Source organism: Daphnia pulex, chromosome 11, assembly GCF_021134715.1.
Source record: "Daphnia pulex isolate KAP4 chromosome 11, ASM2113471v1".
Taxonomy (NCBI): Eukaryota; Metazoa; Arthropoda; class Branchiopoda; order Diplostraca; family Daphniidae; genus Daphnia; species Daphnia pulex.
Window position 1 is genome coordinate 1,963,003 of NC_060027.1, and position 26,633 is coordinate 1,989,635.

The 26,633-nt window shown below is 41.3% G+C and overlaps 6 protein-coding genes and 1 long non-coding RNA gene across 10 annotated transcripts; 3 read left to right on the forward strand and 4 right to left on the reverse strand.

The window, feature by feature from the left end:
• Positions 1 to 1,860: 1,860 nt before the first annotated feature.
• On the reverse strand, positions 1,861 to 3,923 carry LOC124207842 (neprilysin-1-like). 2 transcript variants are annotated; one of them, XM_046605473.1, is made up of 11 exons: positions 3,838 to 3,923; positions 3,663 to 3,756; positions 3,472 to 3,594; positions 3,311 to 3,407; positions 3,060 to 3,236; positions 2,880 to 2,986; positions 2,752 to 2,810; positions 2,643 to 2,694; positions 2,506 to 2,573; positions 2,319 to 2,446; positions 1,861 to 2,247 (listed from the first exon to the last, which is right to left on the reverse strand). In XM_046605473.1, exons 3-11 carry the CDS (start codon positions 3,531 to 3,533, stop codon positions 2,167 to 2,169), a joined length of 831 nt encoding a protein of 276 aa, XP_046461429.1. In that variant the 5' UTR covers positions 3,534 to 3,594; positions 3,663 to 3,756; positions 3,838 to 3,923; the 3' UTR covers positions 1,861 to 2,166. The 2 variants fall into 2 exon arrangements, with proteins under 2 accessions (XP_046461429.1, XP_046461430.1); XM_046605474.1 differs by having other exon boundaries at positions 3,472 to 3,589; positions 3,838 to 3,913.
• On the forward strand, positions 2,060 to 19,696 carry LOC124207839 (DNA-directed RNA polymerase II subunit RPB1-like). Its single transcript, XM_046605467.1, has 10 exons — positions 2,060 to 2,175; positions 16,438 to 16,703; positions 16,773 to 16,993; positions 17,062 to 17,389; positions 17,467 to 17,638; positions 17,707 to 18,290; positions 18,369 to 18,522; positions 18,594 to 19,141; positions 19,209 to 19,362; positions 19,432 to 19,696. Exons 3-10 carry the CDS (start codon positions 16,795 to 16,797, stop codon positions 19,522 to 19,524), a joined length of 2,232 nt encoding a protein of 743 aa, XP_046461423.1. The 5' UTR covers positions 2,060 to 2,175; positions 16,438 to 16,703; positions 16,773 to 16,794; the 3' UTR covers positions 19,525 to 19,696.
• LOC124207841 (endothelin-converting enzyme 1-like) lies at positions 4,707 to 6,517 on the reverse strand. 2 transcript variants are annotated; one of them, XM_046605471.1, is made up of 8 exons: positions 6,155 to 6,517; positions 5,908 to 6,084; positions 5,736 to 5,842; positions 5,609 to 5,667; positions 5,487 to 5,538; positions 5,355 to 5,422; positions 5,168 to 5,295; positions 4,707 to 5,096 (listed from the first exon to the last, which is right to left on the reverse strand). In XM_046605471.1, the coding sequence occupies exons 2-8, from the start codon at positions 6,073 to 6,075 to the stop codon at positions 4,758 to 4,760; spliced, it is 921 nt and encodes a 306-aa protein (XP_046461427.1). In that variant the 5' UTR covers positions 6,076 to 6,084; positions 6,155 to 6,517; the 3' UTR covers positions 4,707 to 4,757. The 2 variants fall into 2 exon arrangements, with proteins under 2 accessions (XP_046461427.1, XP_046461428.1); XM_046605472.1 differs by lacking the exon at positions 6,155 to 6,517 and having other exon boundaries at positions 5,908 to 6,097.
• On the reverse strand, positions 6,142 to 7,253 carry LOC124207633 (neprilysin-like). Its single transcript, XM_046605206.1, has 4 exons — positions 6,968 to 7,253; positions 6,694 to 6,858; positions 6,527 to 6,625; positions 6,142 to 6,455 (listed from the first exon to the last, which is right to left on the reverse strand). Exons 1-4 carry the CDS (start codon positions 7,113 to 7,115, stop codon positions 6,142 to 6,144), a joined length of 726 nt encoding a protein of 241 aa, XP_046461162.1. The 5' UTR covers positions 7,116 to 7,253.
• LOC124207840 (neprilysin-4-like) lies at positions 7,756 to 12,012 on the reverse strand. Of its 2 annotated transcripts, none has more exons than XM_046605468.1 (16): positions 11,520 to 12,012; positions 10,936 to 11,027; positions 10,682 to 10,846; positions 10,532 to 10,615; positions 10,066 to 10,469; positions 9,891 to 10,010; positions 9,679 to 9,820; positions 9,491 to 9,608; positions 9,324 to 9,420; positions 9,087 to 9,263; positions 8,916 to 9,022; positions 8,775 to 8,833; positions 8,651 to 8,702; positions 8,514 to 8,581; positions 8,327 to 8,454; positions 7,756 to 8,245 (listed from the first exon to the last, which is right to left on the reverse strand). In XM_046605468.1, the coding sequence occupies exons 1-16, from the start codon at positions 11,597 to 11,599 to the stop codon at positions 7,907 to 7,909; spliced, it is 2,232 nt and encodes a 743-aa protein (XP_046461424.1). In that variant the 5' UTR covers positions 11,600 to 12,012; the 3' UTR covers positions 7,756 to 7,906. The 2 variants fall into 2 exon arrangements, with proteins under 2 accessions (XP_046461424.1, XP_046461425.1); XM_046605469.1 differs by lacking the exon at positions 11,520 to 12,012 and adding an exon at positions 11,117 to 11,274.
• Positions 19,697 to 21,119: 1,423 nt separating the features above from the next.
• On the forward strand, positions 21,120 to 21,662 carry LOC124207843. Its single transcript, XR_006880157.1, has 4 exons — positions 21,120 to 21,271; positions 21,348 to 21,402; positions 21,468 to 21,557; positions 21,619 to 21,662. It is a non-coding gene; the product is annotated as an uncharacterized LOC124207843 (long non-coding RNA).
• A 1,373-nt stretch (positions 21,663 to 23,035) lies between these two features.
• Positions 23,036 to 23,884, forward strand: LOC124207844. The gene is made up of 2 exons (XM_046605476.1): positions 23,036 to 23,357; positions 23,419 to 23,884. The coding sequence occupies exons 1-2, from the start codon at positions 23,314 to 23,316 to the stop codon at positions 23,708 to 23,710; spliced, it is 336 nt and encodes a 111-aa protein (XP_046461432.1). The 5' UTR covers positions 23,036 to 23,313; the 3' UTR covers positions 23,711 to 23,884.
• Positions 23,885 to 26,633: the final 2,749 nt, after the last annotated feature.

Here is a 26,633-nt window from a genome sequence, read left to right on the forward strand (position 1 = left end):
TTCTCTCTCCAGCTGATGTGGAATTTCACCGACTCCTGGGCTCCTGACTTTGTCTTTGATCTTTCCTCCTCCTCCTTTCGTGCTGCTGCATATGTATATATATATATCCTTTGACGATGTCGTCGTTTACAGCCCCGGCCCCTCTTGTCAATGTGATTACTTGTGATTGTCGGCCATTGAAAGATATATCCCTTTCCATGTTTTGTGTGTGTGAGCGCTCCTGATGAAAGGGGGGAACGTCGTCGTCGTCGTCGTTTCTAGGAGAAAAGAAATAAAAGGTTTGGGGAGAAGGAAACCGGGCGATGGGTGGGTGGGACGATGCGGAACCGATTCATAGAGGGCACGACTTATCGATCCGGAATTGTGTGTGTGTGTGTCGACTCACAGCTCACATGTAGAGAAAAGGAGAAGTCTGTGAGAGCAGATCGGCATTCAATGTGTGCATGATTATTGATCATATCGCACACACACACACACACACTCGGTGGCTTGTTGGCTCCTTAATGACCCTCCTCGCTGCCTTTTATGTCAACACACAAAAGGGATATATTATTACGTAGTATATATATATCTAGAAAGTAACCAGCATAATTGAAACGTTCCGGTCAACCACTGACCAACTGAAAGACTTGACTGACTTGTGTTATTATGAAAAGAATCAATGATGTTATAACATTCATTTTAAGAAATAACAATAATGAATATATAGCTTTCCCTTTTTCTTTTTATTTATAAGATTTCTTTTTTGAATTTGTTGAATTTATTTTTAAAAAGATAACAAACAAAAAAAAAGAACTGTGGAGACTGGAGAGATTATTTGATTTTATCTGGCAACCCGCCTGTCAAAAGCAGACGAAAACTTGACTTGACGAAAAAGTTTTCTTTTCTTTTGGCTCTCAAGTTCCCGCGCCAGTTGTCAACAACCCAAGGGTTTTGTGTGCGCGGCCTTGTCTCTCATGCGGAGGTAATCAAGTGGAAAAAGAGGAATTATATACTACCTCTGGGGGAAAAGGAAATCGATCCGTTTCCCTTTTTTTCTCTTGGGGGATTTTCTTTCTACCTGTTTCCTAGGATAGCAAAGCAGGTAAGTGGTAGAGGAATTCTTTTTTTTTTCTTTTATTTCTATTTTGACGTCATTCTTTTTGCTCATTTGACTAATCCTGTTAGAACTTGTGTGCACGTGGACTTATCAGTTTGTGAAATCTCTCTCGGTCGGATAAAACAGGTATATATTTTGCATGTATTTTTAGGAAATCATCGACACGTTTCGAAACACACTTGTCCCGTTGGAACGTGAACATTTTCTACTTCCTTGCACACACACACACAGAAGCAAATGGTGTTTCGTGGTTGGGGAGATGTGAGCAGCCAGCAGCTGCCTGCTTATTTGCGTGAACTCATAAAATGGTGGGGAGAACACACACCATGCTGTCACCGATTTGAAAATCTTGATGCAGAATGAGGCCAATCGTGTTTCACCATGCTTGCTGATTCCAATGAAGACTGTGATGATTGGGAGATATTTTATTGGAGCCCTGCATTCATCATCATAATAATACCTCATTCCTTCCATAAATCTGCAATGCAGTTTTTCAAGGTAAACTGTTGATGAGGGCCAGAGATTATTGGTGTCACATATTTTAGATTCCTAACCTACTTTCGTTCTTTTTTAGTTCTCCAATGGGACACAGTTTCCACATTATGACCTGCAATCAAAACTCGAGGCATTTGATTGACATTTCCTAGTGGATTTGTTAAAAACGTTAAGAAATTCATTACACGGAATCTGGAACTAGGGCACATTATAAATGAGCTATTGCCAGACAAAAGAAAAGTTGATGGGCAACTATTCAGCAGTGGTTGGTAAAAACAGTAATTTATTCTTTTTCAATTATTCAACAGTGAATTTACCAAAGAACACATTTATTTAGACGATTCATTGGAGTGCCGGCGCCACATTTGAATTCGCGGACAAAGTCTTCATTATTCGACAGCGTTCCGATGACGCGGAAGCGATGCGGACTGTGAGGATCCGTTTCCACCATGTTGCTCAGCCCTTCGGGAGTGTTAACTCCACAGAAGCTGTTGGCATAGGCCAAGAAGAAAACTTGTTCGGGAGTCATATTCTGGAATTGACTGGGATCGCTGCCTCCGTTTGCTGCCACATTAGTAGCGGTAAGCCCTGAAAGCTTCTCTGACTCCTCCGTTATCCGCAATATTTTCGCCCTGGGTGTTGATTCCATTTAACTTGAATTTCCACGAAATTCAAATTAGATTTATTAAGGCTAAATGTTCAAATTTGAATATCAAGAAGTTACTCTGGTTTCATTGAGGACGGTGTAATTGGAGTATTGATCTATGAAGCATTTGGATCGCACTTGATACTTTTCCAGCGTTTTCTCCGTCCACCACTGAACCGTATTGCCGTTTTTATCGCTCTGTCGACCTTTTCAAATCAATATCGAATGACTGTGGGCTATTCTTTTAAAGTTGATGGCGATTTACCTTGGTCGTCAAATCCATGCGTGATTTCATGACCAATCATGCTACCCATAGCGCCGTAATTTATTGCTCTATTTGAAATATATTTAAGGCATTTAAATTTGTGTATCCTAAGTACTAGGATTTTGAGAAATACTTACGCTGATCGTCCCTTTGCGAAATTTGGAGCTTGTAGAATCGCAGCTGGAAAAGCTTCAAGTAAATTTTATTAGGCATGTTTTAATTACGCAATGACATCAATCAACTTACTAGTGGAGTTGGTGGTGCTAGCGTAAAAAGCGTTAACAACTGTCGGCTCTTCATCCCATCTAAATATTGTTTTGTTAAATCAATGAACATAACATATTTTTTTAATTTGTGAAATTCAAGATCTTTACTCATTGCGATCAGGTTTGCTGCGAAGGGATGCAAGTTCATTTTTGTTGACCGATGCGTAGACTTGTTGAACGTTGCAGAAATGGCAACCAGTCGATGTTGTTGGAATCTATAAATAGATTTCGTTTTATTTGTTGTTATTATTATATACGAACAGTTGAGCATGCGCCGTATGTTTTTACCCCGTTATAATAATCTTCAAGGGATTTTTTATTCTTTATCCACGGCGGGTAGCCGACAAATTCGATCATGGCGTCGACTTTGTCTTTGGCTATTGATTTTGTGTCTGAATCCATCCACGTTGCGTCGCTGACAAGAGATTTAAAAGCCGTTTTCAAATTTGCGATCATGGTTTTAATCTGTAAAATTCAATCAGTTTAATATTTTTAAAAACAAGACCAGACAGCGATTCTTATTTGATTAAGAAAATAACCTCTTTAACGGATTCATCATCAAAAACATTTTGCACGTAAACTGAACCGAGGGCGTAACCCATGAGATCGTTTATGACGTCGACGCATTTACTCGACCTATTTCCAACCAAAAACATTACTCGGGCTAATCGCATGACGTAATTTTTTTGAGTTTACAAACCTGGAGGTTGGTTTCAAAATCCCTTCATTCACTTTTGCGAATTCAAATTGTAAATCAGCCATCCGTTGATGGTGTGACACGGATCAACTGTCGTATCCATAGCTTCGACAAGCTCGTTCTTCGCTAGTGTTATCAATTCAAATTCCAGCCAGTAAAATCTAGAAAACTCTATCACTCGAATTGGATTGTACCTGTCATGTCGGCATCTTGGGAGTACGCAGGTAGACCATGCATATGAATGATTCGAAAACAAAAGACGCAATAACAATGTGCAAAAGTGCCAATCTAAATTGCGATTTGAAACAAAACAAAAATGAATTATGATCAACCTGTCACTTTTCTCTCAATTGTAACATGTAGCAATACTTGTTGGCCATTTTTGAGGATTTTCTCGGAGAGTGTTGTCAGGTACCAGTGGTGATCTCTGCCACCCACTGACTACTAACGCTCGTACTTTATACGAGTCCGAAGGCTACGCTTTTATAGTTTTGCTAACATGTTGAACACACACGTGTAGAAAATGTTGAGAAAATGGTCCGTCATTTCGAATTCCAGATGCATAGAATCAGCGTGAGTCTGGTAGAAACTGGACGACAATCGGAGACGGTACCAGGATTGATTGTATGCAATTGGATGTTCACTAATAATTCTTCTCTTCTCTGATTTGGGGGGCAATAACTTAACTCCGATGCAAGTCATGCCAGTACAAAATGCAGAGACGTCGCCGGCTGTCACCTTATCTATTTCATTCAAGGTCGACACACCCTTTTGCCCCACCTGTTTTTATATGGAGTTGCTGATTATTTCCAAATCCAATCTCTTGAGAAACATTTGAGAATTCGGTTTTGAATAATTTAGGCGAGTCCAGGGCATGAAAACGACACGGAAAAATGGAATGAACCTTGTTTCTGGCATGCCCTGATTTAATATTTGTTCACCTGCTTTTTTAGCTTACGGACGGCGTAGCCTGAAAACACCACAATGCACACTGATGAGAGTCCTTCATGTGTTATATCGTTATAATGCACTCAACACTCGCTCTCGATCCAGATCGAGACTGAATATTACAAAATTGTCGTTAGTATATTTTACACGAATATCTCGTGTGTCAGGTGACTGCCCATCTATTGGATTTCACAATAAATTCGCCAGAAGGTTCGGTTTTTGCCTTGACCACTTTGTTGCGGTTGAACGTTTCAGTAATTTTTTAAAAAATTGAGTTTACATTACTGGGATTACTAAAGAAAACAGAAATTTATTCTTTCCAATCATTCAACATCGACTTTTTACCAAAGAACGCATTTGTTTAATCGATTCATTGGAGTGCCGGCGCCACATTTGAATTCGCGTACAAAATCTTCATTATTCGACAGCGTTCCGATGACGCGGAAGCGATGCGGACTGTGAGGATCCGTTTCCACGAGGTTGCCTAACTCTTCGGGAGTATTAGCCCCGCAGAAACTGTTGGCGTAGGCCAGAAAGAAAACTTGTTCGGGAGTCAGATTTTCAAATTTACTGGAATCGGTGCCTCCGTTTGCTGCCACATAGTAGCGGTAAGCCCTGAAAGCTTCTCTGACTCCTCCATTATCCGCAATGTTCTCGCCCTGGGTGTTGATTCCGTTTAACTTGATTTTCCACGAAATTCAAATTAGATTCCGAAACGAAATGTTTACATTTGAATATCACAAGAAGTTACTCTGGTTCTATTGAGGACGGTGTAATTGGAGTATTGATCAATGAAGCATTTGGCTCTCACTTGATACTTTTCTAGCGTTTTCTCCGTCCACCACTGAACCGTATTGCCGTTTTTATCGCTCTGTCGACCTTTTCAAATCAATATCGAATTATGTTGTGTTCCTTATTCAAAATTGATCAAAGTTCACCTTGGTCGTCAAATCCATGAGTGATTTCATCACCAATCATACTACCCAAAGCGCCGTAATTTATTGCCCTGATTCAGGAAAATTGGTCATTATTATTTTTAAAAAAATAGTAGAACTTTAAGAAAGGCTTACGCTGATCGTCCCTTTGTGAAATTAGGAGCTTGTAGAATTCCAGCCGGAAAAGCTGCAAGTAAAGTTCATGATTAGAGAAAGTGACTTGTTGATTACTCTTGAAATTACGTAATTCAACTTACTAATGGAGTTGGTGGTGATGGAGTAGAAAGCGTTGACAATCGTGGGTTTCTCTTTCCATCTACGTGTTTTGATAAAATTGATGGAAATCTAATGTTGAAGTAAAAATTTGTGATATTCGATCTTTACCGGTTCCGATCAGGTTTGTTACGTAGAGATGCAAGTTCAATTTTGTTGACGTAGGCCGAAACTAGTTGAACGTTGCAGAAATGGCAACCAGTCGAGGTTCTCGAAATCTATATCGATTTATTGGTTGAACATTATTGTGCAAGCATGCGACGCATAACGTTGTATGTTTTACCCCGTTATAATAATCTTCAACGGACTTTTTATTCTTTATCCACGGCGGGTAGCCGACAAATTCGATCATGGCGTCGACTTTGTCTTTGGCTATTGATTTTGTGTCTGAATCCATCCACGTTGCGTCGCTGACAAGAGATTTAAAAGCCGTTTTCAAATTTGCGATCATGGTTTTAATCTGTAAAATTCAATCAGTTTAATATTTAAACGGGACCAGACAGTGATTCTTATTTGATTAAGAAAATAACCTCCTCGTAAGTTCAATGTATGCCGTTGCAATGACTGGACTGTCATTTAAGTCGACCAGAATTGAGCGCGGCAAAGAGAGCGACTCCTGGTCGACATAAATGGCAGTATGTTGAGTATTATTGCTGTCCAAATCGTTGTAAAAGTCGACTAGTAATGGCAAGTTGAAAGTAGTGAAAGCTGATGCCGATGCTTTTTTCCAATCGAAAGTTGACTCGTCCCAATGATCCAATGTCATCGGCCAGCCGCCAAATAACGACAGGTAGTCGGTCAAGGGTTTCAGCCCAATTGTCTCGATAGCAGCTAATATTACAATGAGTTACCGTTGTGATACTATTCAAATTTTGAAATCTAGTAACTTTTTTGAAACAAACCAGTAACCAGTATACAATCCAGTATACAATCGGCGAACATCTCTCGTGCAAACCTCATAGGAATAGGATCTGTTTCCGATATGGGTTCTTGTAAAATTCCTTCGTTGTTAGAACATTTGTTTTAAATTAAATATTGAATTTGAAAATGACCTACGACATAATTTCACCTTCTAAAACATGCAGTAATTTTTTATTCGTGATGTCGAACTGCGACCAGCCGGATTCCGATGTCGGAATTGGATTGTCTTTAATCCAACCTCCGCACGCATACTGGAAAAAGTCTTCGCAGGGATTCGCTGTCGGATCCATGGCTTCCGCCAGCTGTAACGCGGCTGATTTTGTTTGAAATATCATGTTAAGTAAATGATATCAATAGTAATTTGATTACAGAAACATGAAGCTTATCCATCATGCGAACGTTTTGACGGAATTTGATTTTACCTTTCGTGTCGACATCCAAAAGTATACCGTCTAATGTCGGCCGACCATCAGCACATGTTAGAAGCGTGATAGTCAAAATGAAAAGTTTGCACTGGCTCGCCGTTTGATTTCGCAAAGTTGAAAATGAATCTGTGAACTTGTTTGCCATTTCTGTCGTAACTGTTGAGGATGCCACTGACAATCTCTGCTGTCGACTGACCACTAATGCTCATCAGTCAAGGGACAGTCTAGCCTTTATATCAATGTTGACATTTTGAAGGACAGCATCAATCTGTTTTCAGTTCAAATCAGCGCCCACACGACTTGACAAATAACCTTAGAAACGCTTGTCATTTCTCATTTCCAACTCTGAAGAATTAGTGGGCGTCAGGCAGAAATTGGAAGACAATCAGAGACAGGCGCGTATATCTCTTGTATTATTCAATTGAATCGTCACCGTCACGCGATCAGCGATGACAACTTACTCTGTAATGCACGTCATCCTAGTATATACGCACTTGATTCAATATGTGACGTCATTGGCTGTCACTTATATCAACACCCTACCTTTGTATAACCAAGACTTTGAATTCAAGGGGAAAAGTTTGACTTTCCTTGATGCTGTGCTCAATATTGATTTAATTGTTTGTTTTTATTAGCATCTAAAACGTTAAAAAAACAAACAAGTCAGCCTGCAATCAAAACAAAACCGCCGATAACCACATCAGCCTTTAATGATATACTTATGAAATATATATATTTTTTAAATATTCTCCTAATCCCGAAATCCTTGACAATGGTCAACAGTATAGCCACTCACGGATGTTTGTCTATTACGTCGACCTCCAGGTGTTAAACAAATATTGCGTCACTTTGATACAGAATTTCAGTTGCAAGTTTAGCGTTGTGATTACATTTTTTTTTTATTCTTTCAATATCTGGTGTGCAAGTGCATAAACTTTACCAAAGAACGCATTTGTTTAGCCGATTCATTGGAGTGCCGGCGCCACATTTGAATTCGCGTACAAAGTCTTCATTATTCGACAGCGTTCCGATGACGCGGAAGCGATGCGGACTGTGCGGATCCGTTTCCACGAGGTTGCCCAACTCTTCGGGAGTATTAGCCCCGCAGAAGCTGTTGGCGTAGGCCAGAAAGAAAACTTGTTCGGGTGTCAAGTTTTGAAATTTACTGGAATCGCTGCCTCCGTGAGCTGCCACATAGTAGCGGTAAGCCCTGAAAGCTTCTCTGACTCCGCCGTTATCCGCAATATTCTCGCTTTGGGTATTCACTCCGTTCAACTGACATTTTCAAGCGAATTAATATTTTAAAAAGAAAAAGAAAGAAACTGTTTTTAAAATTTTATATCGTTTTTTGGTTACTCTGGTTCCGTTGAGGACGACGTAGTTGGAGTATTGATCAATAAAACATTTGGCTCGCTCTTGATACTTTTCCAGCGTTTTATCCGTCCACCATTGAACCGTGTTGCCTTTCTTATCGCTCTGTCGACCTGCATTTCCGTGACAAGATTTATTCGAGCTTACATTTTGAGATATTTCAAGTTTTCACCTTGATCGTCGAATCCGTGAGTGATTTCGTGGCCGATCATGCTGCCCATAGCCCCGTAATTGATGGCACTATTGTTTGTTACGATTTAGTGAATGTTTTTTCAAAATTATTTATTGACGAAATCATAAATAACTTACGGAGATATTCCCTTGGTAAAATATGGAGGCTGTAGAACGGCAGCTGGGAAACCTGCAAAAGCATCACATCGCGTTTCTATTTGATTTCGCCAATCATTTCAAAATTCAACTTTTATCGCCATACTTATCGAGTTGGTAGTTCCAGAGTAGAAAGCGTTGACGGTGGTTGGTTTGTCGCTCCATCTAAAATATAATAGTTGACATCAAATTCAATTTCTCTGCATTATTCGCCAATGCAAATAACAATTTTGGAAAACGACTTTACTCGGTGCGGTCAACTTGGTCGCGCAAAACTGATAAATCATTTTGGCTAAGGTAGGCATTGACTTGTTGAATGTTGTTGAAATGGAATCCAGTCGAGGCGTTCATAATCTATTGTCAAAAATGGTTTAATTCATTTGTTTGGTTTATCGACCAAATGTTTTGTAGACTATACCCCATCGTAGTATTCTTCTAGGGCCGTCTTATTTTTGATCCACTGCGGATAACCAACAAATTCAATCATGGCGTCGACCTTTTCGTTGGCAGTTACTTTAGTCTCCGTGTCCATCCATGCGTCCTCGATAACCATTGATTTGAACGCCCTTTTCAAATTGGTAACCATTTCTTTAACCTGGTAATTATTTTCGTTGATACTTAAATGCAATCAGAGATGAATCAGATTGAGAATCACCTCATCAACGGCTGCGTCGTCCATCACTTTTTCCACGTAAACTGAGGCGAGTGCGAACCCCAGCAGGTCGTTGACTACATCCACGCACTTACTCGATCTGGCCAACGGTATATGTAATATGCTAATTAGGTCATGTGTGTTTTTGCAACATTAATTTGTCTGAAAACCTCGGAGGGGGTTGCGAAACTCCTTCGTTCACTTTGGCAAAAGCAAATTGTAGGTCAGACATTTGCTGGTTGGTGTACGTTGCCAAAGCATCGACAATCCGCCAGTGGACGTAATTAGCTGTAAATTGAAATGAAATTAACCGCGGGCTTCTTTTTTTTAAATAAATAAATATCAGGGGCATGTATACCGAGCACTCTAGGCGGAGTTTGATCTAGAAGGTGAACGAATTGCTTCAAGTAATCTGTTTCGACTACGATAACTCGTTCCGTGGCCGGAATGGCGATATCCACTACGGAATAGATTTTGTTGAGATACTCCTGCCAATTAATCTGATCCCAAAAATCAGGTGTCATGTCAAATTTCTTTTTTTTTAAATTGAATTAAATGGGACATTTGTACCTTGGCTTTGGAATTAGATTTACTGGTGGGCACACTGTCCGTCCATTTTTGAAGTTCCACTAGCGACATTGGATTGTACATCCGGGTGAAATTATGGCGGTTCTCATCTGGAACTGTGATCTGTCAGGAATTGATAATCAGTAAGGGAAAGCGAACCGAACATTTGTCCGAATACCATCGCCAATTGTGACTCGAATTTAAAAACAGCGTCAGCGTCCGCTTTGATCTGGGCGTCGGTGACGTCACTTTTTAGCCAGCTCCTAACGGCTTTGGCAGATTCGACTATCAGCGTTGTGTAAGCTGTCGTTATTTGTGGATTATCCGCAGGATTGACGAGATCGGAGCGCGGCAAATAGAGAGAATCTTGGTCCACGTAGATTGAATTCATTTCAGTGTTGTTGCTATCCAGATCGTTGAAAACACTCATTAGTATGTGCAAGTCGAAAGTAGTCAGAGCCGACGCGGTGGTATTTTGCCAGTCGAATTTCGATTCGTCCCAGTGTTTTAACGTCATTGGCCAACCACCGAATTTCGCCAGGTAATCAATTAAAGGCGTCAGTCCTAGAGTCTCGATGGCATCTGGATAGAATTGAATAACAATTACGTAACCATTTTCAATTTAACATTTCGATGTCTTTTACTGATGTTCATGCAGTCGGCATACATCCCCCGAGCCAGTTTCAACGGGACAGGATCATTTGGCGAATTTTTTCCTTGCAAAATCTCTGCATTCGTGTCACATTTAAATCATTTTAAACTGTGATTGGCACAAATGTTTTTTAAAGTCTCACCTCTTAATTCTCGAGTCAGCTTTTGATACATAATTTCAAACTGAGACCAGCCCGATTTCGATGCTGGAATTGGATTGTTTTTGATCCAGCCTCCGCAAGCGTACTGGAAAAAGTCCACGCAGGGATTGGCAGTTGGATCCATGGCTTCCGCCAGTTGCATCGCCGCTACATTTTTTTAAAATTGCAAAACACTTTTCTTAGTAAAAAAAAAGAAAAGTTCAAAAAACTGTTTTAAATACAAATTGCGCGTTTACCTGCCGTGTTGACATCTATAGAGACGGGCGATCCGTGAATGAATGATTCAAGTATCACGAACCCGACAGCCAAGTAGAAATGTAGTCCGTACCTGAATTAGTCGGGGGAGCAAAAGAAGAAGATGGTTGGGAATAATCTCGACATGAATATGCGCCTTTTTTTTAAGATTTTGTCGCTCACTTGTTTGATGCCATTTGAACTCCCGGAGACTTGTTTTGTGTTGAGGGTCCAACAGACCACTAACGCTTTCGGTTCAACAGTCAGTAGTCTATAGCTTATATAAGTTACATTTTGAATGATAACATCACAATCTCGGATGCGACAAACAATAACTTATTTTTTTGGGAAAACCGTCGACAATCAAAATCTAAACGCCGGTCATTTCCAATTCTACCTGCGTAGCTATATATTGAATCGTCCGAGAGCTCATCCGGTACAAACAGGAGGGGATGGATAACAATCGGATGGCTTTAATCGAGAGCAACTATGGGCCGTCCGATACAAAATAATAATAATGCATGGCGTGTTCATCCGTCAATAAACAGACGTCACTGCTATTGAACACGATTCAAGGTTGACTCACCGTATACAGGTAAACAGAAATATTCCCGACGCGTGTTGTACTTGAATGAGTAGAAAGTTTCGCTGTCCATTGTTAGGCATTGTTGTACATCATTTCCACGACTGAAGTACTATTCCGTTTAGTGACTATAAGTGACAGCTAGTATAGTCGAGAGTTCACCGAGAACGGTGACTTTTGTGGTTTTTTCTGGGCTTCGATTTCCTCATCAACACTTTTATTTTTTTTTTCTAAACTCCCGTTTGAACGAATAACCGAATTAAACCAAACAGCAAAAACAGAACTAGTTCTGACAGACCTTGGCGGAGTTGAAGAGTCCGTTATTATAACTTACAAGTAGTACACGATGGCACGGGCTAATATACGATATGCTATTCGCCGGTGTTTTGCCAACACTCACGAATCACGACGGTTCACGACATATAACAAGGTCATTAGCGTACACGAATGAAGACCGTGTGACCCTCTGGTGTTTGCTGTTCCGTCGAATTGTTTCGTGAAAGCTCTCGAGTTATATAAGAGTCGCTTTGCTGCTTCATTTCGAAATTAAAAAATGAAACAACACCGGATGTGTGTTGCAAGCAGTTAACGATGATTCACTTATCCCTGACCGATTTTTTGGGTGACAGACTTTTGATTTTCCTTAATAGGAGATTTTTTTTATTTTTTTTTTTCGAATGGAATGAGAGTGAATCGTGACTCGCAGCTTCCATGTTTTGTTTGGTTTTGTTTCGTGTAAATGTGGGATCAGAAATGTGATGCACGACCTCGCATCTCAAAATGTAAACGAGCTGAAATGGTCCTTAAGTGTTTAGTCATGTTGGATAACTATTATGTGCATGACGACCAATCAGAAACGAGGCTAAGTGAGAGGAAGGAAAAGTTCCGACAGTCCCATACGACACCAGTTAGAAACTTGTATAACAAAACAGGCTCAGACAATTGCAAATGAATCAACGTCTTCATTTGCCAGTTTCCAGAGAAAAGTCTTGATTCTAGTCAAGGTTTTGAGATTGCATCTTCACCTTCATTCAAACAATTACAAAATTGTGAACGTCTGGGATGGTGCTGGCATACGGTTAAGTGGGTAATTCTGCACGGACACTCAAGGTGATTCTCCCATGAACGTTACGTCATACTATACCAGTCCATTCACTTGTCGGCTAATTATTTGTTAATTGTTCAATCGATTTCAAATTGATCATTTTTTTCTACTGTTATAACGTGCTATTCGTTTGTACAGCCCACGCATCAATTGTTGGGCTACCAGGAAGTCGACCCGGGGCTCTCCTCGGAGGCTTTCAACAAATCGCATTTAATTAACAACGTCTGATTGATTGCGTCATAACGTTCGGAAACCTTTCCCGCTGGCGGATGACGACGATTTCCCACGTCAAACTCGGCCATTATTCGGTGGGGGGGTTTGCTTCAATTATTTGGGGATATTGAGGTTCGAACCTTTTTACTATAGATCACAAAAGAAACTGAACAGTTCATAGTCCCATTATTATTGCTCTGTATGCTGTGTACGATTAAGAACCGCCAAGCAAAAGGGGGGAAGAGGCTTTTGAAGCTGAGCTTTAACGAACAATATATGTTTGAGAGGTAAGAGGGGCAGCAGGAATAGGTGTACTACTCGTCGGCCATGGGATAGTTTGCTATCGGCCACTAAGAAAAGGATCGCCCATGACAATAGGAACCGCCGCCGCCCCTACATAAAAGATTGGCCGTTGTATAAGACTGTTCAAACTAATATATAATCTACTGTTCGCTGTATATACTCAGTCAAGCTGATTGAACTTTTGTCTACCGCGGGACAGATTGATATCGAGGGATCAAGTTTTCTAGCCATTCACAATCGGGTTGAACGAAAGGGTTATTACCATCACATGTCCAGCGCACCAAATTTCCCAGAAAATCCCAACAACGATTCAGAAATTAATTTTCTGCAACTCGGTGAGCGATGAATCCAACTTGACGTATCGGTCGAAAGAATTCAAAAAAAAAAAGGGAAACGGATCTCTTCGCCCATAGCTTTTTTCTTTTACCCCCGTGTGTGTGTATCCTTTCTTCGCATTGTGCATCCACACACACACACACCGATCAATATAGGAAAACGGAGCGGAGAAGAACGTCGCCCCCTTATATCAAATATTGATTTTCTTGACAATGTTCTCTCTCGACATCCGTCGAGCAGCTAGCGAGACTTCAGGATATGTAGACCTGCTGCTCAAATGATTCCGGTTTACGTAACTGAGCAGGGAGGGGGGGGGGGGGCTGGGCACGAAAATGCTCGGGTTTTCGAATGATGATTATGCGCTGCCCTATTAACGGGTCAAAAGAAAAGGGACTTAACGGAGCAGGATATTCGCCTGATTGAATATGGATTGACGCTCATTAATACCAGCGGCTAAACTCTTTTTTATTTTGAAAAGCCAACGATATTTTTTGCAATGGACGGGGGAACTAAATCCACTCGGCGAATTTTTCTCTTCCAACATTGGACATACACACACACACGCACCAACGAGTTGGTGGCCATAGCAAATCCGCCATATATGAATAATCAACTAGCTAGCGGCGGCGGCGGCGGCGGTCGGCCCTGTAGTCTATATAATCTGATGGCCTGTCAAGTCTGTTCATATCACATAATACACGACTTGGACTTTTAGGACTACAACTCTCGAGGGCCGTGTGTGTGTGTGTTTGGCTTTTGCCCAGCCAACTGTGAAGTTGGTGGCGGGGCACAAATGTGCAACGAAAACTTTGAAGGGGGGAGGGAGGGGGGAGGACTGAATTGATCATCAAGACGCAAGAGGCATGATGAAAATATCATTGTCAAAAGTTTCACAGTTTCACGATTCAGACGATGCGCGTCGTAAAAACGGAACTTTTTTTTCTAAATTGTCTGAGAGACTCGCCTGTGCTGGCGCTCTCGATTGTTAATAACATTTCAGATACATCCGCATATAACGACCGAATCACGAGAAAATGTTATGGATAGGGGAGACGAAACGAGTTTTTTTTTTTTTAAACAAACAAAAGTTGGGCTCTGTCATGTGCACCTGGACTCACCTATTGTCGAGTTGGTGAAAGTTGGTGAATATAGATTACCATCTTCTTCTTCTAGGATTTTTGATGGGTCTAAACAACCAAAACTGGTTTATTCCATCGGCCCCCTTTTGTTTCATTGAATAATAATCAATTGAAAAGAGACGCCACCAAATCAAAAAAGGGAAAAAAACTTTCGCTCTCGTAATAGCGTCGAACAAACAACATACTGCGCAGACAGCGTGACTGACAGAGATGCGTGCAAAAACTAAAACTAAAACTAATATCCAGGAAGAACCCGGATCCGAAAGAAGTTAAAGGTCACGAACACAATTTTCTAGGAGGGGGCGAAGAACTCACGGGAAGCGAAACAAAAACATAAAATAAAGAGTGGGTGGCCAAAAGAGCGGTCGTGACTCTTTTTTTTTCTTCTTCTATCGGAGCAATTGCGTCACATCATGTCGGCTTCCCGGCGCGTCGTGCAACAGCGTCTAGAGAATCTTCTGCCGTGAGTGCGGTTATTGCAAAGTCAGCTCTTACATAGGAAGGAAAAGAACAAGGGGCGAATAATCGTTTGTGCAAGAGTAGTGCAATTATTAGTTAGGGACCTTGAGGCGACATTAAATTACTTCTTCTTGCCACTTCCTTTTTTTAGCGACTTTATAGTCTAACCTTAAAAATATAAACCAACTGTCATCGGAGACCTTCTGGTTGGATTTATTTGATTGGATATCCTTCATCGATCATTTGTTGCGACCTCGGAATAGAAATAAAAAATAAACAGCCGACGACAATCGAAAACTCATCAGATGATAATTAGAGATTTCGGTCTTCCGTGACGCGGTGTTTAATAATGGGATTAGAGACGCCAGCAATGAATCTTATCTGGTCGGTATAATAAGTGCAAGTATAACCCGCAACCGCATCCTTGGAGTGAGATGGTCACAAGTTTGACTTTGATGATGACGATACTAAAAGATTGTCATTCTTTATTATGCGCAACTGATGAAGAATTCATTCTCCGGCTTACATTCCTGTAGAGATAATCAGGGAATTTGTAGAGAGACTAGTGTTGACACTTCCGGTGCGACATATGTATCGCAACCGAAGGAAAGTGATTCAAAAGCTAAATAAGGCGAATGTTACTTAAGTTTATGGTTTAAGATTGGGGAAAACCCTATTCCCCGCCCTGTCATGAGACGCTAGATCCTGGTGTGATCGTGAACTGAGATTAGCGTCACGCCTCGTTGTTGTTCAACAACGGGACTGGTTGGATAGTTGCGAGCAGACGACGACGTCCGTAACTAAATCAAAAGATTACTCTATTAGTTGTATGAGCCAATTTAGGTCACTGCTTCATTTATTCTTGTGCGCGACTTGGGTTTCCAACTGTCCCGGAAGAAATAAGCGACGTCATTTCCTCCGCACTCGTCGTTCCGTACGCAGAACCGCCAGGCGGCAATGAAAAATCCGCTTCACGGTTGCATTATAGTGGCGGTTTTTTGTCAAAATGCCATTTCGCCACAGTTGTTTCACATCAACAATCGCCGAAATGAATTTCGGCTTTCTCTTTCAAGGTGACGCTTATTATATCATTCAGGTGGAGGATTCCGCAAAACTATTATATATTTTTAAAAATGGGCGAAAAACCGCGCCGAAAATGACATTAGGAAAATCGTTTTCAGATGAAGGCAGACGGTCCTTCAAGAAAAAAAATAAGTGCCAAGTTCACGCAATCGTGACGTTGCTTCTTTTTTTTAGACAATCTCCGGGTTGCTTCTTCTAATTTTCTTTTCTTCCCCCTCACTGAGAAATCCAAACTGGAAAATCCCTTGACTCCAATGTTTTTTTTTGCATGGCAATTTTTCAGCCGGGGTGGTTAGAAACAAAACCGAGAAGTAAAAGGCGGAGCACAATTGAAAGTGAAGGCTTGCGGCCGCGGAGAAGAAGAAAAACAGATCGACACTCCGCTCCCCTTCAGGCTCAAGGTGGCCCAGCAGTCAACGGAAGAGTATTTAAAGCGTCGACTCACCATCCAACATCAACCAGTTGAATCTTAAGGTTTTTTCCAGGCGCTTCTAGTCCGGTCTCTATTGTTCCGGACTATTTTTAAGTGAGAACTGTACCCTTATCAAGGTAATAACAACATTTTAAACCATTTTTTTTTAAATAAAATTGAAATTAATTTTAATTTTACTGTTTTAGGTAAACGGAATTATTTTACAGAATGATTTCGCCCAGTTTGGCAACATTTGTTTGCCTTTTGGTCTGTCTTGGCCAGTTAGCGGACAGCAATCCTTACAATCATCGTCAACATTCCTTCTCGTCCCGATCCAATTCCGGCCCTAATGGAAACAGTTACAGTCGAGCAAGTTATCAATCGTTAGGCATTCAGGCTTCAGCATCTCATCAACAACCCCAGCAAAGTAATTTTTAAAAAATCCCAAAAAATCAAATTTCGAAATAATTCATTGATTTTAAATTCAAATTAAAGGTCGCGGTAATAACGAGCAATTCTGGTGGCAAGGATCTCAATCACCTTTTAGTGAGACTGCAGCCAAAAACAGAGGTGTATCTGCTGGCGCCAGAGCTATCGACACATCGCGAGCTCACGCTCGTCCGCTGGTTCCCGGTTGCGGCGGAGGGAAATGTTTCGGAGCCGCAGCTCATTCCGTTTCGGCAACGGCCGTAGCTTCCAGCCACACCAATGGACAGCATCAGAATGCTCTCAACCAGCACTACCTGCCTCCACAAGCTTCGGCTGCGTCATTTTCTCATGGGTCACAAGCTAATAACAACAACCATCAATCCCAACCGAATTTGTAAGTCAAATTATGATTCCACCGCTTGTTTATTAAACAAACTTATCATTTAAACGATCTGGTTTTATATTGTTCAGTGGTGGTGTTGGCGCATCTCAAGGACAAGCCGCTAATGTTGCGCCATTCCCCGGATGCGCTGCCGCCATGAAATGCGTGACGGAAGAATTCTGCAGCGTCGACGGCGTGATGGTCAATACACCCGTCAGACTTTCTGATTACGAAAAGGAATACCTTCGCGTCCCGTTGATGGTACGATTTGTTTGTTTTTAATTAGAATTATTGTTTAATTTATTTATTTGTTTGTTTGTTTTCAAAAGGAGTGCACCAATCCGGAAACGAATCAAGTTGGATTCTGCTGCCGAGACCCTCTTTACGAAGACCCGTGGCCGGCTGATATGCCCATGCCTGGCATGATGAACAAAGTTCCAGCACCTTCAGGTCCGGCTCCAGTGCATCGCCCAGCAACCGTGTCGACATCCAACAACGTCCGCCCACCAGCGGCTTCATCCTTTAACAACTTTGCGGCCAATGGCAATCGTCCAACTGTTACAGCCACAGCTGCCGTGTCTTCCAGCAGCAACGGAAGGCCACCAGTGTCTTCTGTAGTAGCCGGAGCTTCGTCATTCCATCAAACGTCACAAGCCCAGCAGCCATCTCAAAGTTACCTTCCACCCACTCCGGTTCAAACACAACGACCGGCCATTAACCTCAAACCGGCTGCTCCGGCCTATCAACCTCCAGCTCCGGCCTATCAACCACCAGCTCCGGCCTATCAACCAACTCCAGCACCAACACAGAGACCTGTTCAGCAGGCTGTTTCGGTCCAGCAACCTTCCCGTCCGGCCTACCAACCACCAGCTCCTCCTGCGTTCCAAGGTTCTCAGACTCAGCAGCAGACCAAGTAAATATCATAATAAAAATAATTGCTGTCCATTTTCTATGACGCACAATCTAATTCGTGAATTTTTATGGTGAGCAGCATCGCTCAAGGTCCTCCACCTCCACCATTTGCCGGATGCGCTGCCGCCCTGAAATGCGTCACGGAAGAATTCTGCAGCGTCGATGGTGTCATGGTCAACACACCTGTGAGATTATCTCCTTACGAGAAGGAATACCTTCGCGTTCCGTTGATGGTCTGCAATTCATTTTACGACTTTTCTGTCACATCCGTTAACTGATGGCCATTTGATTTGTCTTTTGACAGGAGTGCACCAATCCCGAAACCAATCAAGTGGGTTTCTGTTGTCGCGATCCCCTTTATGAAGACCCTTGGCCAGCTGATATGCCCATGCCTGGAATGATGAACAAAGTACCAACAGGTCCGGCTACAACATCGGTGAATCGACCCGTAATCTCAGCATCTGCTGCTGCCGTTTCGACATCCAACAACGCCCGTCCACCAGTTTCGCTGTTTAACAACTTTGCAGCGAACGGCAACCGCCCAACTGTTACAGCCACAGCTGCCGTGTCTTCAGTTAGCAATGTACGGCCTCAAGTTGCTGCTTCTTCATTTAATGGACAACAGGCCAATCCGTTTTTCATTCCGTCTTCACCGGCTCCAACACAGCGACCGATCGCCCATCAACCCGCTTACCAACCGCCATCGCAATCCTACCTACCACCACCTGCACAGAAACCTACCACGTCTCATCAAGTGACTCCTGCCCAGCAACCTGCCCGTCCTGCATACCAGCAGCAAGCTTCATCTGGTTTTCAACCTCAATATCAAGCATCTCAGAGCCAGCAGACAAAGTAAGATTTTACAAAACTAAATCGCCTGTAAGGATTGTCACATTTAAACAATTTGTTTTGGTTATAGTACCATTCAAGGGCCTCCAGGTCCGTCTTTTGCTGGATGCGCTGCCGCCCTCAAATGCGTCACGGAAGAATTCTGCAGTGTTGATGGCGTTATGGTCAACACACCTGTCAGACTCTCGGCTTTCGAGAAGGAATACCTCCGCGTCCCGTTGATGGTAATGTTCGTTTATATGCGCTTACTATCGGGAAGGATTAACAGATGATTTCTTTTGATTTTTTCACAGCCTTGTTTGAATACGGAGAACAACCAAGAAGGATTTTGTTGCAGAGATCCGTTGTATAACGACCCGTGGCCTGCTGGTATGCCTATGCCGTAATAACATCTTCCATGCTGACAAAATTCGATTAGGATAACACGATAAACATTAATAAGTTGTATTGTGAGCCCAACGAAGCCTATTTTTTACTAATCCGCATTCCCAGCGCATGAAAATTTACTTAAGCGCTCCTGTACTGTTACGAGGTATAAACGATTGATTGATTCCTTTACTTGGTTTCTTGTAATTTTTTATAATGTCAAGTTATTCTTACACAAGTCGTATATTGGACTTGATAGTCTTAGTTCTTTTCTAACCTCATGGAAACTATTGATTAAAGTTGGCATAGTCGTTGGGTCCTTGGAACATTCAGTTCTTCAGACAGGACTCTCCGTTTTGCTGGTGCTTTATTCTTTGCCATCTCAACTAAGACACGACAGTAGATGGCCATAAATTTAAGTGTAAATTTAATTGGCAGTTGGATAAAGTTCCAACCATCTTTGACCCTTTGTCACTAGGCGGATCGTATTTGGCACACACATATTTTAAGGGGTTTTAGGATGTTGTGTTGTTAGGGCTTTTCTTTTTGGGCTATTTCTTTTTCTTTTTCCCTTTTCTTCAGTCTCAACATTTTGTTTATTTGATCGCTAGGTGACGCTTGAAAACTTACCAAAGGCTCACCAGGTCACGCTGGTGGTTGTTGTGTTTCGACTCTGCAGTGAACTGCGTATACACGTGCGTTAAAAAAATTATAAAGACACTTTTTTTCATGATGTTTAACGAATGTTACAGTTAAAAAAATGGCTGGCAGTGCTGTGGTGTTGTCAGTGTTGTTCATTTCTGCTACTGGAGACTGGACAGTTGTTCTGCGAATGGTAGTCAACTTGAATCATTTGAATTTAATTTTCACTAGTGCTGAAGTAATCGGCCAAATTCTGCACGCATATCAGTGAGACCACATTTCTGTTGTTTTTGTTTTCCCTATCTGGACGACATCGAGACCAGACTGGAATGACTTTACCCCCTCCCAAATGGACCTATTGTCGTATTCCATTTTGCTCCGCGAATAGATCTGTATCAACGATTAAAACGCTTAAGGTTCAATTTTTCAACGTATTTTTGTTTCTATCCTAAGTCTATTTAAAGTCTACCTGTATAGGGCTAGTGTAAATTATTCAATGTATTTGCAAATGGAACTTATTTTGACTGATACCGGTGATACCCTGAAAAATGTTCTCACTTTAAATTGGAATAAATAATGAATTAGCCTATTTACGAAAAATCTTAAATATTGGTTAGATAAAAATTTCAATCAACTTTAAGTTACCAAGATCGCCAGACTTGGTAACATGTAAAATTGTTTCATTTGAATGTTCCCAATTAGTGTTCAGACCACTTCAGGCATTTTTTTTTTACAACGAAAGCAGTAACATTCAGTCAAGTTGTTAACTGAGTTCAAATCAGGAACAAAGACTCGATAATATTCCAAATCATCAAGGCGTTGATGTCATAAGTTGAGGTAATAAACTGAGGATAAACCTGCCATCTCATTCAAAATTTGATCTTAAACTAATCACTTACGAAGTTTTGTTTCTAAAAATAGACCAGCAGATGGAGAATCAATGTTTGCTCAATTAAAGTAGAGAGAACAAAATAAGAAATACAATATGGATGATGCTAATTTTCATTGGTGAAAGGAGTGGTGACCAAGTCAAGTTTCACCTGCTGCGTGCAATCTACGCTGGTGTTGTCCTGAAGTGTGGAAGCGTTACTTGAAATGTTACAGCAACTGAAGACTTCAGAAACGGTAATTTGACTGAGATTTTTATTGGTTTTAACTCAAGTTTTATTTGTTAATTAATAATTTCGTTTTTTACCCACAGGAAGATCTACGATGCTGTCATTTTTCCAACGTCCGGTTGAAGCCATTCAGAGAAGGTACTTTTCAGCCCTTATCTAAAACAAAAGTATTGCAATATTATTTCCTATGAATTTGGTTGAAGGTCATAACTCATAAGGAACATTACGTAAGTGTCATGTGGTGGTGTAAGGTTGGGTGAGAATTGAGAAAGACACGTGTTCATCATTATCAAGTAGGTAGAATTGCTGCAAGGTTAAGCTATTTGGTTTTCATTTTTATATTGGTTTTTGTAGACCCATCCCCAGCAACGTCATCCTTCAGAAGGAAAGGCCAGTTTGCATTTCAATCGAAGGTCACGGAGATCATTACGTAGAACGTGTCATGCAGTGGTGTAGAGGCTGGGTGAGAACGGGACGTGTTTCATCATTTATAAGCAGCTGCAATAGCCGCAAGGCTTAAGAGGTGAGGGTGATCAAAAAATCGTATAAAACGAGAGAGAAAATGCGAAGGTAAATCAGTTGAGGGAGCATCTCCGACACGGCAACAACTGCAGAGCTCTGTCTGTCAGTTCGCATCTATGGGTAAATATTCTGTCTTTTACAAAGAGTGTGGTATATCAATCCTTCTTTTGTTTATGTGTGCTTTTTATAATGTAATATTTATATTTAAATTTATAATTGTCTAGTAAACTGTGGCGTCGTGCTGCTGTTGTGTGTTGAATCATTAATGGCTGGGTCGACCACTGGTGTACCGATGTCTTCTTGGTATGGCGGATACCAAACCGCAACGCCACCGCCTTACTACCCAAAAGCAACTTACGCAACGACCAGTTCCTGCACCGAGGTCTTCAAGTACTACACCACTAAAGCACCGGAGTTTTATAGCACAACTTACGCTGCCCCGAGCCACTACACTGACGCCATGAAGTTTTACTCTGCCCCGAGTTACTACACCACCAAGGCGACGTAGCATGACTACGCATGCTGCCCCATACTACTACACCGAAGCTCCTAAGTATTACTCTGTTCTCATCTACTTATTGCACCGATTTTCCTAAATGCTACTCTGTTCCCAGCTGCTACACCGAGACTCCCGCTGATTACTACACCGAAGCGGCAAAGTACTACTCTGCCCCGATCTACACAACCACAACTGAGGCGGCCAAGTATTACGCTGCCCCGACTCACTTCACAGAAGCTGCTCTTTCGTACTACGTTGAACAGAAATACTACACCGATGCTCCACTTCACTACACCACGGCCTACGCTACACCACTGCCTACGCTACACCGCAGCCTCCAAGTACTACAGTACACCGAAGACGCCGCCTACAACAACGTATGCTGCCTAGTTTACTACACCGAGGCTCCCAAGTACTACATCACTAAGGCGTCGGAATTCTACACGTCTATGCATGCTGCCCCTGCCTACTCCACCGAGGCCCCGCATTACTACAACACTGAAGCGCTCAAGTACTACACTACAACCTGCGCTGCCCCGAGCTACTACACCTACGTCCCGGAGTATTACTGTGCGTAAAAGGAGTCGTAAGAAAAAAGAAGTGCCCGAACTGCAGTGCCCTATCTGTCACCAACTGCATTCCTCATCGTGTAACCGATTCGCAATTATGGGTAAATATTCTTTTTCTATTTGTTAATATGCCTGTTAATATTGAATATTAATGTTTCAATTTATTTACTGTTTAGGCAACTATGGCGTCGAGCTCCTGTTGGGTGTTGTATCGTTGATGGCTGGGTTGACTGCTGGTGTAGCGATGTCTCCTTGGTATGGCGGAAACTGAACCGCATCGCCGCCGCCTTCCTACACAACTAACGCAACAACCAGTTCCTGCGCCGATGTCTTCAAGTACTACACCACCAAAGCACCGGAGTTTTATAGCACAACTTACGCTGCCCCGAGCCACTACACTGGTGCCCTGAAGTATTACTCTCCCTGAGTTACTACTCCATCTAGGCGACGGAGTACTACATGAATACGCATGCTGTCACATCCTACTACTCCGAGGCTTCTAAGTATTACTCTGTTCTCAGCTACTTATTGCACCGATTTTCCTAAATGCTACTCTGTTCCCAGCTGCTACACCGAGGCTCCCGCTGATTTCTCCACCAAGACGGTCGAATACTACACCGAAGCGGCAAAGTACTTCTCTGCCCCGATCTACACAACCACAACTGAGGCGACCAAGTATTACGCAGTCCCGACTTGCTACACACAGGCCGCTCTTTCGTGCTACGTTGAACAGAAATACTACACTGATGCTCCAGTCTACTACACCACGACCTACGCTACACCTAGCTTCAACACCGCAGCCCCCAAGTACTACACCGAAGAAGCCGCCTATTACACAACTACGTACGCTGCCTAGTTTACTACATCGACGAATTTAAGTATTGCCCTGCTCCAAACTACCAAACTTAGGTTCATATGTATTGCAATTTTCATGACTACATCACCACTGCTCCGACCTACCTAAGTTCTGAAATATTTCTCTGTATTTGTGAAAGATTGCTGAAATACAAGATTGATTTTTAAATCACAAGTGCATGTTTCTATTTTCTCCTTAAATACCTTCTCCTGCTGACAATTGCATGATGTGAGAAAATATTTCTGAGTGGTATATGTAAACTTCAAAAAATTGAACTTGCCAAATACACTGATAGAAATTCAAACTCTTACATTTCAATAATATTTAAATCTTCCTTTTTTATAAACTCTCAAGATTGAAAGTCCAACCAAATAATTTTCTAAACAATTCAAAAGTCCACACACCTATTTTTCTGCTAAGTCCAGACTTTTGTTTTTGAAAAAAAATTTAAAAAAATTCCCCTTACACGAGATTTTAAAAAATTTATTGCGAAAAAGATTGATACGAATATTTTATTGCATACAAAATTTATTTTTATAACATTTCACATACATCATATACATTTTTCCTGTGGCCCCCAGGGGGGGGGGCCTGTCGCTTTCTCTACCGCGATAATAACATGATGCAAGTTATATGCAAGTTATTATTTGTTTGGCGCAGAAAGCTTGTTTTATCTAGCAGTTCTCGACTGTTTCAAACCTGACATTGATCAGGTTGCCTCAGTCGTATACTGCATGATTGAATGAAGACTCAAAAGACAACAGATCAAAATTTTTAAAGCAGCATCACGAAATATCACTGGCAGAGCAATTTCATATGGCATGGATGAAAACACAAACACACAAATTTTTAAATCAGGAACCCAGATGCAACAGCTCAGCTACAACAGCACAGCAACTTCTGGATTACACTGCAACTGCATGCTGCATACAAAGGCTCAATCTGTCTTCGTCACACCTTTCACCATTTGGCTGCAACAAGGTAACCACCAGCGTTAAAGAAGTGTTTGTTGTACCTGTTCAAGAAAAGAAAATTAGTTTCGAGAAACACAACTGTGTACATGTGCATACTCATAACAAAAGAATACAAAGAGTAACAGAAAACTACGCAGACTAACAGAATAACTTTGATATCTGATTCAAACTTTCTATAGAGGCAGAGCAAATCGGTCTACTCTCTAGTCATGTTACCTAAATCTGTAGTACTTTAGCAAGACATTTGATCATAATAATTACTTTTTTCTGTTGCATGAGATGAGACGTACGCCTAAGAAGAGGCAGCGAGACACACGAGTCACGAGGCACGCCATTTCGGAAATGTACAGGCACTTCCAAGTCTGAGTTGAATGATTTGGCAAATTAGTTTCAACGTGCTAAATCACCTGTAAATTTTCACATCAACATTTTACATTCAATAACAATAGAAAATTAACAATAAATACCTTTTAATTTTCATCGTGAGGAGCGTGACAACCAACAACCTTCTTCAGCTGTGTCTTGGAACAAATTTTGTTCAACAAAATGGCCACTAAGTATCCCTGAAGACACTCGCGCTACCTGTGGTGGATATCATTCATTCATCATTCATAAGTATTTTTCTGAATGTTAAACACGAGCAGTAGGTAACCATTAACTTTTGTTTATTGGATGAATATTGGAATATTTATTGACATATTTCCTTTAGATTCAACATGACTAACTGCTAACTAAATAAGTGGATGAATGATATCCACCAGGTAGCGCGACTGCGCGAGTGTCTTCAGGGATGCTTAGTGGCCATTTTGTTCCAAGACACAGCTGAAGAAGGTTGTTGGCTGTCACGCTCCTCACGATGAAAATTAAAAGGTATTTATTGTTAATTTTCTATTGTTATTGAATGTAAAATGTTGATGTGAAAATTTACAGGTGATTTTGGACGTTGAAACTAATTTGCCAATTCAACTCAGACTTGGAAGTACCTGTACATTTCCGAAATGGCGTGCCTCGTGTGTTTCGCTGCCTCTTCTTAGGCGTACGTCTCATCTCATGCAACAGAAAAAAGTAATTATTTTGATCAAATGTCTTGCTTAAGTACTACAGATTTAGTTAACATGACTAGAGAGTAGACCGATTTGCTCTGCCTCTATAGAAAGTTTGAATCAGATATCAAAGTTATTCTGTTACTCTGCGTAGTTTTCTGTTACTCTTTGTATTTTTTTTGTTATAATGAGTATGCACATGTACACAGTTGTGTTTCTCGAAACTAATTTTCTTTTCTTGAACAGGTATAATAACAAACACTTCTTTAACGCTGGTGGTTACCTTGTTGCAGCCAAATGGTGAAAGGTGTGACGAAGACAGATTGAGCCTTTGTATGCAGCATGCAGTTGCAGTGTAGTCCAGAAGTTGCTGTGCTGTTGTAGCTGAGCTGTTGCATCTGGGTTCCTGATTTAAAAATTTTTGTGTTTGTGTTTTCATCCATGCCAAAATTGCTCTGCCAGTGATATTTCGTGATGCTGCTTTAAAATTTTGATCTGTTGTCTTTTGAGTTTTCATTCAATCATGCAGTATAAGACTGAGGCAACCTGATCAATGTCAGGTTTGAAACAGTCGAGAACTGCTAGATAAAACAAGCTTTCTGCGCCAAACAAATAATAACTTGCATAATGTTATTATCGCGGTAGAGAAAGCGACAGGCCCCCCCCCCCTGGGGGCCACAGGAAAAATGTATATGATGTATGTGAAATGTTATAAAAATAAATTTTGTATGCAATAAAATATTCGTATCAATCTTTTTCACGATAAATTTTTTAAAATCTCGTGTAAGGGGAATTTTTTTAAATTTTTTTTCAAAAACAAAAGTCTGGACTTAGCAGAAAAATAGGTGGTGGACTTTGAATTTTTTAGAAAATTATTGGTTGTTGGACTTTCAATCTTTTGAGAGT

Bases quoted from the DNA above. Each gene is read 5' to 3' on its own strand.
- LOC124207842 (XM_046605473.1), bottom strand. From the start codon at position 3,533: ATGGCTGATTTACAATTTGAATTCGCAAAAGTGAATGAAGGGATTTTG. The intron at 3,408-3,471 runs GTTTGTAAACTC...GGTTGGAAATAG, and splicing joins ATTTTGAAACCAACCTCCAG to GTCGAGTAAATGCGTCGACG. The intron at 2,811-2,879 runs GTAAAGATCTTG...AACAATATTTAG, and splicing joins AGCAAACCTGATCGCAATGA to ATGGGATGAAGAGCCGACAG.
- LOC124207841 (XM_046605471.1), bottom strand. From the start codon at position 6,075: ATGATCGCAAATTTGAAAACGGCTTTTAAATCTCTTGTCAGCGACGCA. The intron at 5,843-5,907 runs GTAAAACATACA...AAATCGATATAG, and splicing joins TTGAAGATTATTATAACGGG to ATTTCGAGAACCTCGACTGG. The intron at 5,668-5,735 runs GTAAAGATCGAA...CAAAACACGTAG, and splicing joins AACAAACCTGATCGGAACCG to ATGGAAAGAGAAACCCACGA.
- LOC124207633 (XM_046605206.1), bottom strand. From the start codon at position 7,115: ATGGCAAACAAGTTCACAGATTCATTTTCAACTTTGCGAAATCAAACG. The intron at 6,626-6,693 runs GTGAAATTATGT...CTAACAACGAAG, and splicing joins ATTACTGCATGTTTTAGAAG to GAATTTTACAAGAACCCATA. The intron at 6,456-6,526 runs GTTTGTTTCAAA...TTGTAATATTAG, and splicing joins GGATTGTATACTGGTTACTG to CTGCTATCGAGACAATTGGG.
- LOC124207840 (XM_046605468.1), bottom strand. From the start codon at position 11,599: ATGCCTAACAATGGACAGCGAAACTTTCTACTCATTCAAGTACAACAC. The intron at 9,264-9,323 runs GTGATTCTCAAT...AATAATTACCAG, and splicing joins ACGACGCAGCCGTTGATGAG to GTTAAAGAAATGGTTACCAA. The intron at 9,023-9,086 runs GTATAGTCTACA...TTTTGACAATAG, and splicing joins TAGAAGAATACTACGATGGG to ATTATGAACGCCTCGACTGG.
- LOC124207839 (XM_046605467.1), top strand. From the start codon at position 16,795: ATGATTTCGCCCAGTTTGGCAACATTTGTTTGCCTTTTGGTCTGTCTT. The intron at 16,994-17,061 runs GTAATTTTTAAA...TTCAAATTAAAG, and splicing joins TCATCAACAACCCCAGCAAA to GTCGCGGTAATAACGAGCAA. The intron at 19,363-19,431 runs GTAATGTTCGTT...ATTTTTTCACAG, and splicing joins ACCTCCGCGTCCCGTTGATG to CCTTGTTTGAATACGGAGAA.
- LOC124207844 (XM_046605476.1), top strand. From the start codon at position 23,314: ATGAATACGCATGCTGTCACATCCTACTACTCCGAGGCTTCTAA. The intron at 23,358-23,418 runs GTATTACTCTGT...CTCTGTTCCCAG, and splicing joins TACTACTCCGAGGCTTCTAA to CTGCTACACCGAGGCTCCCG.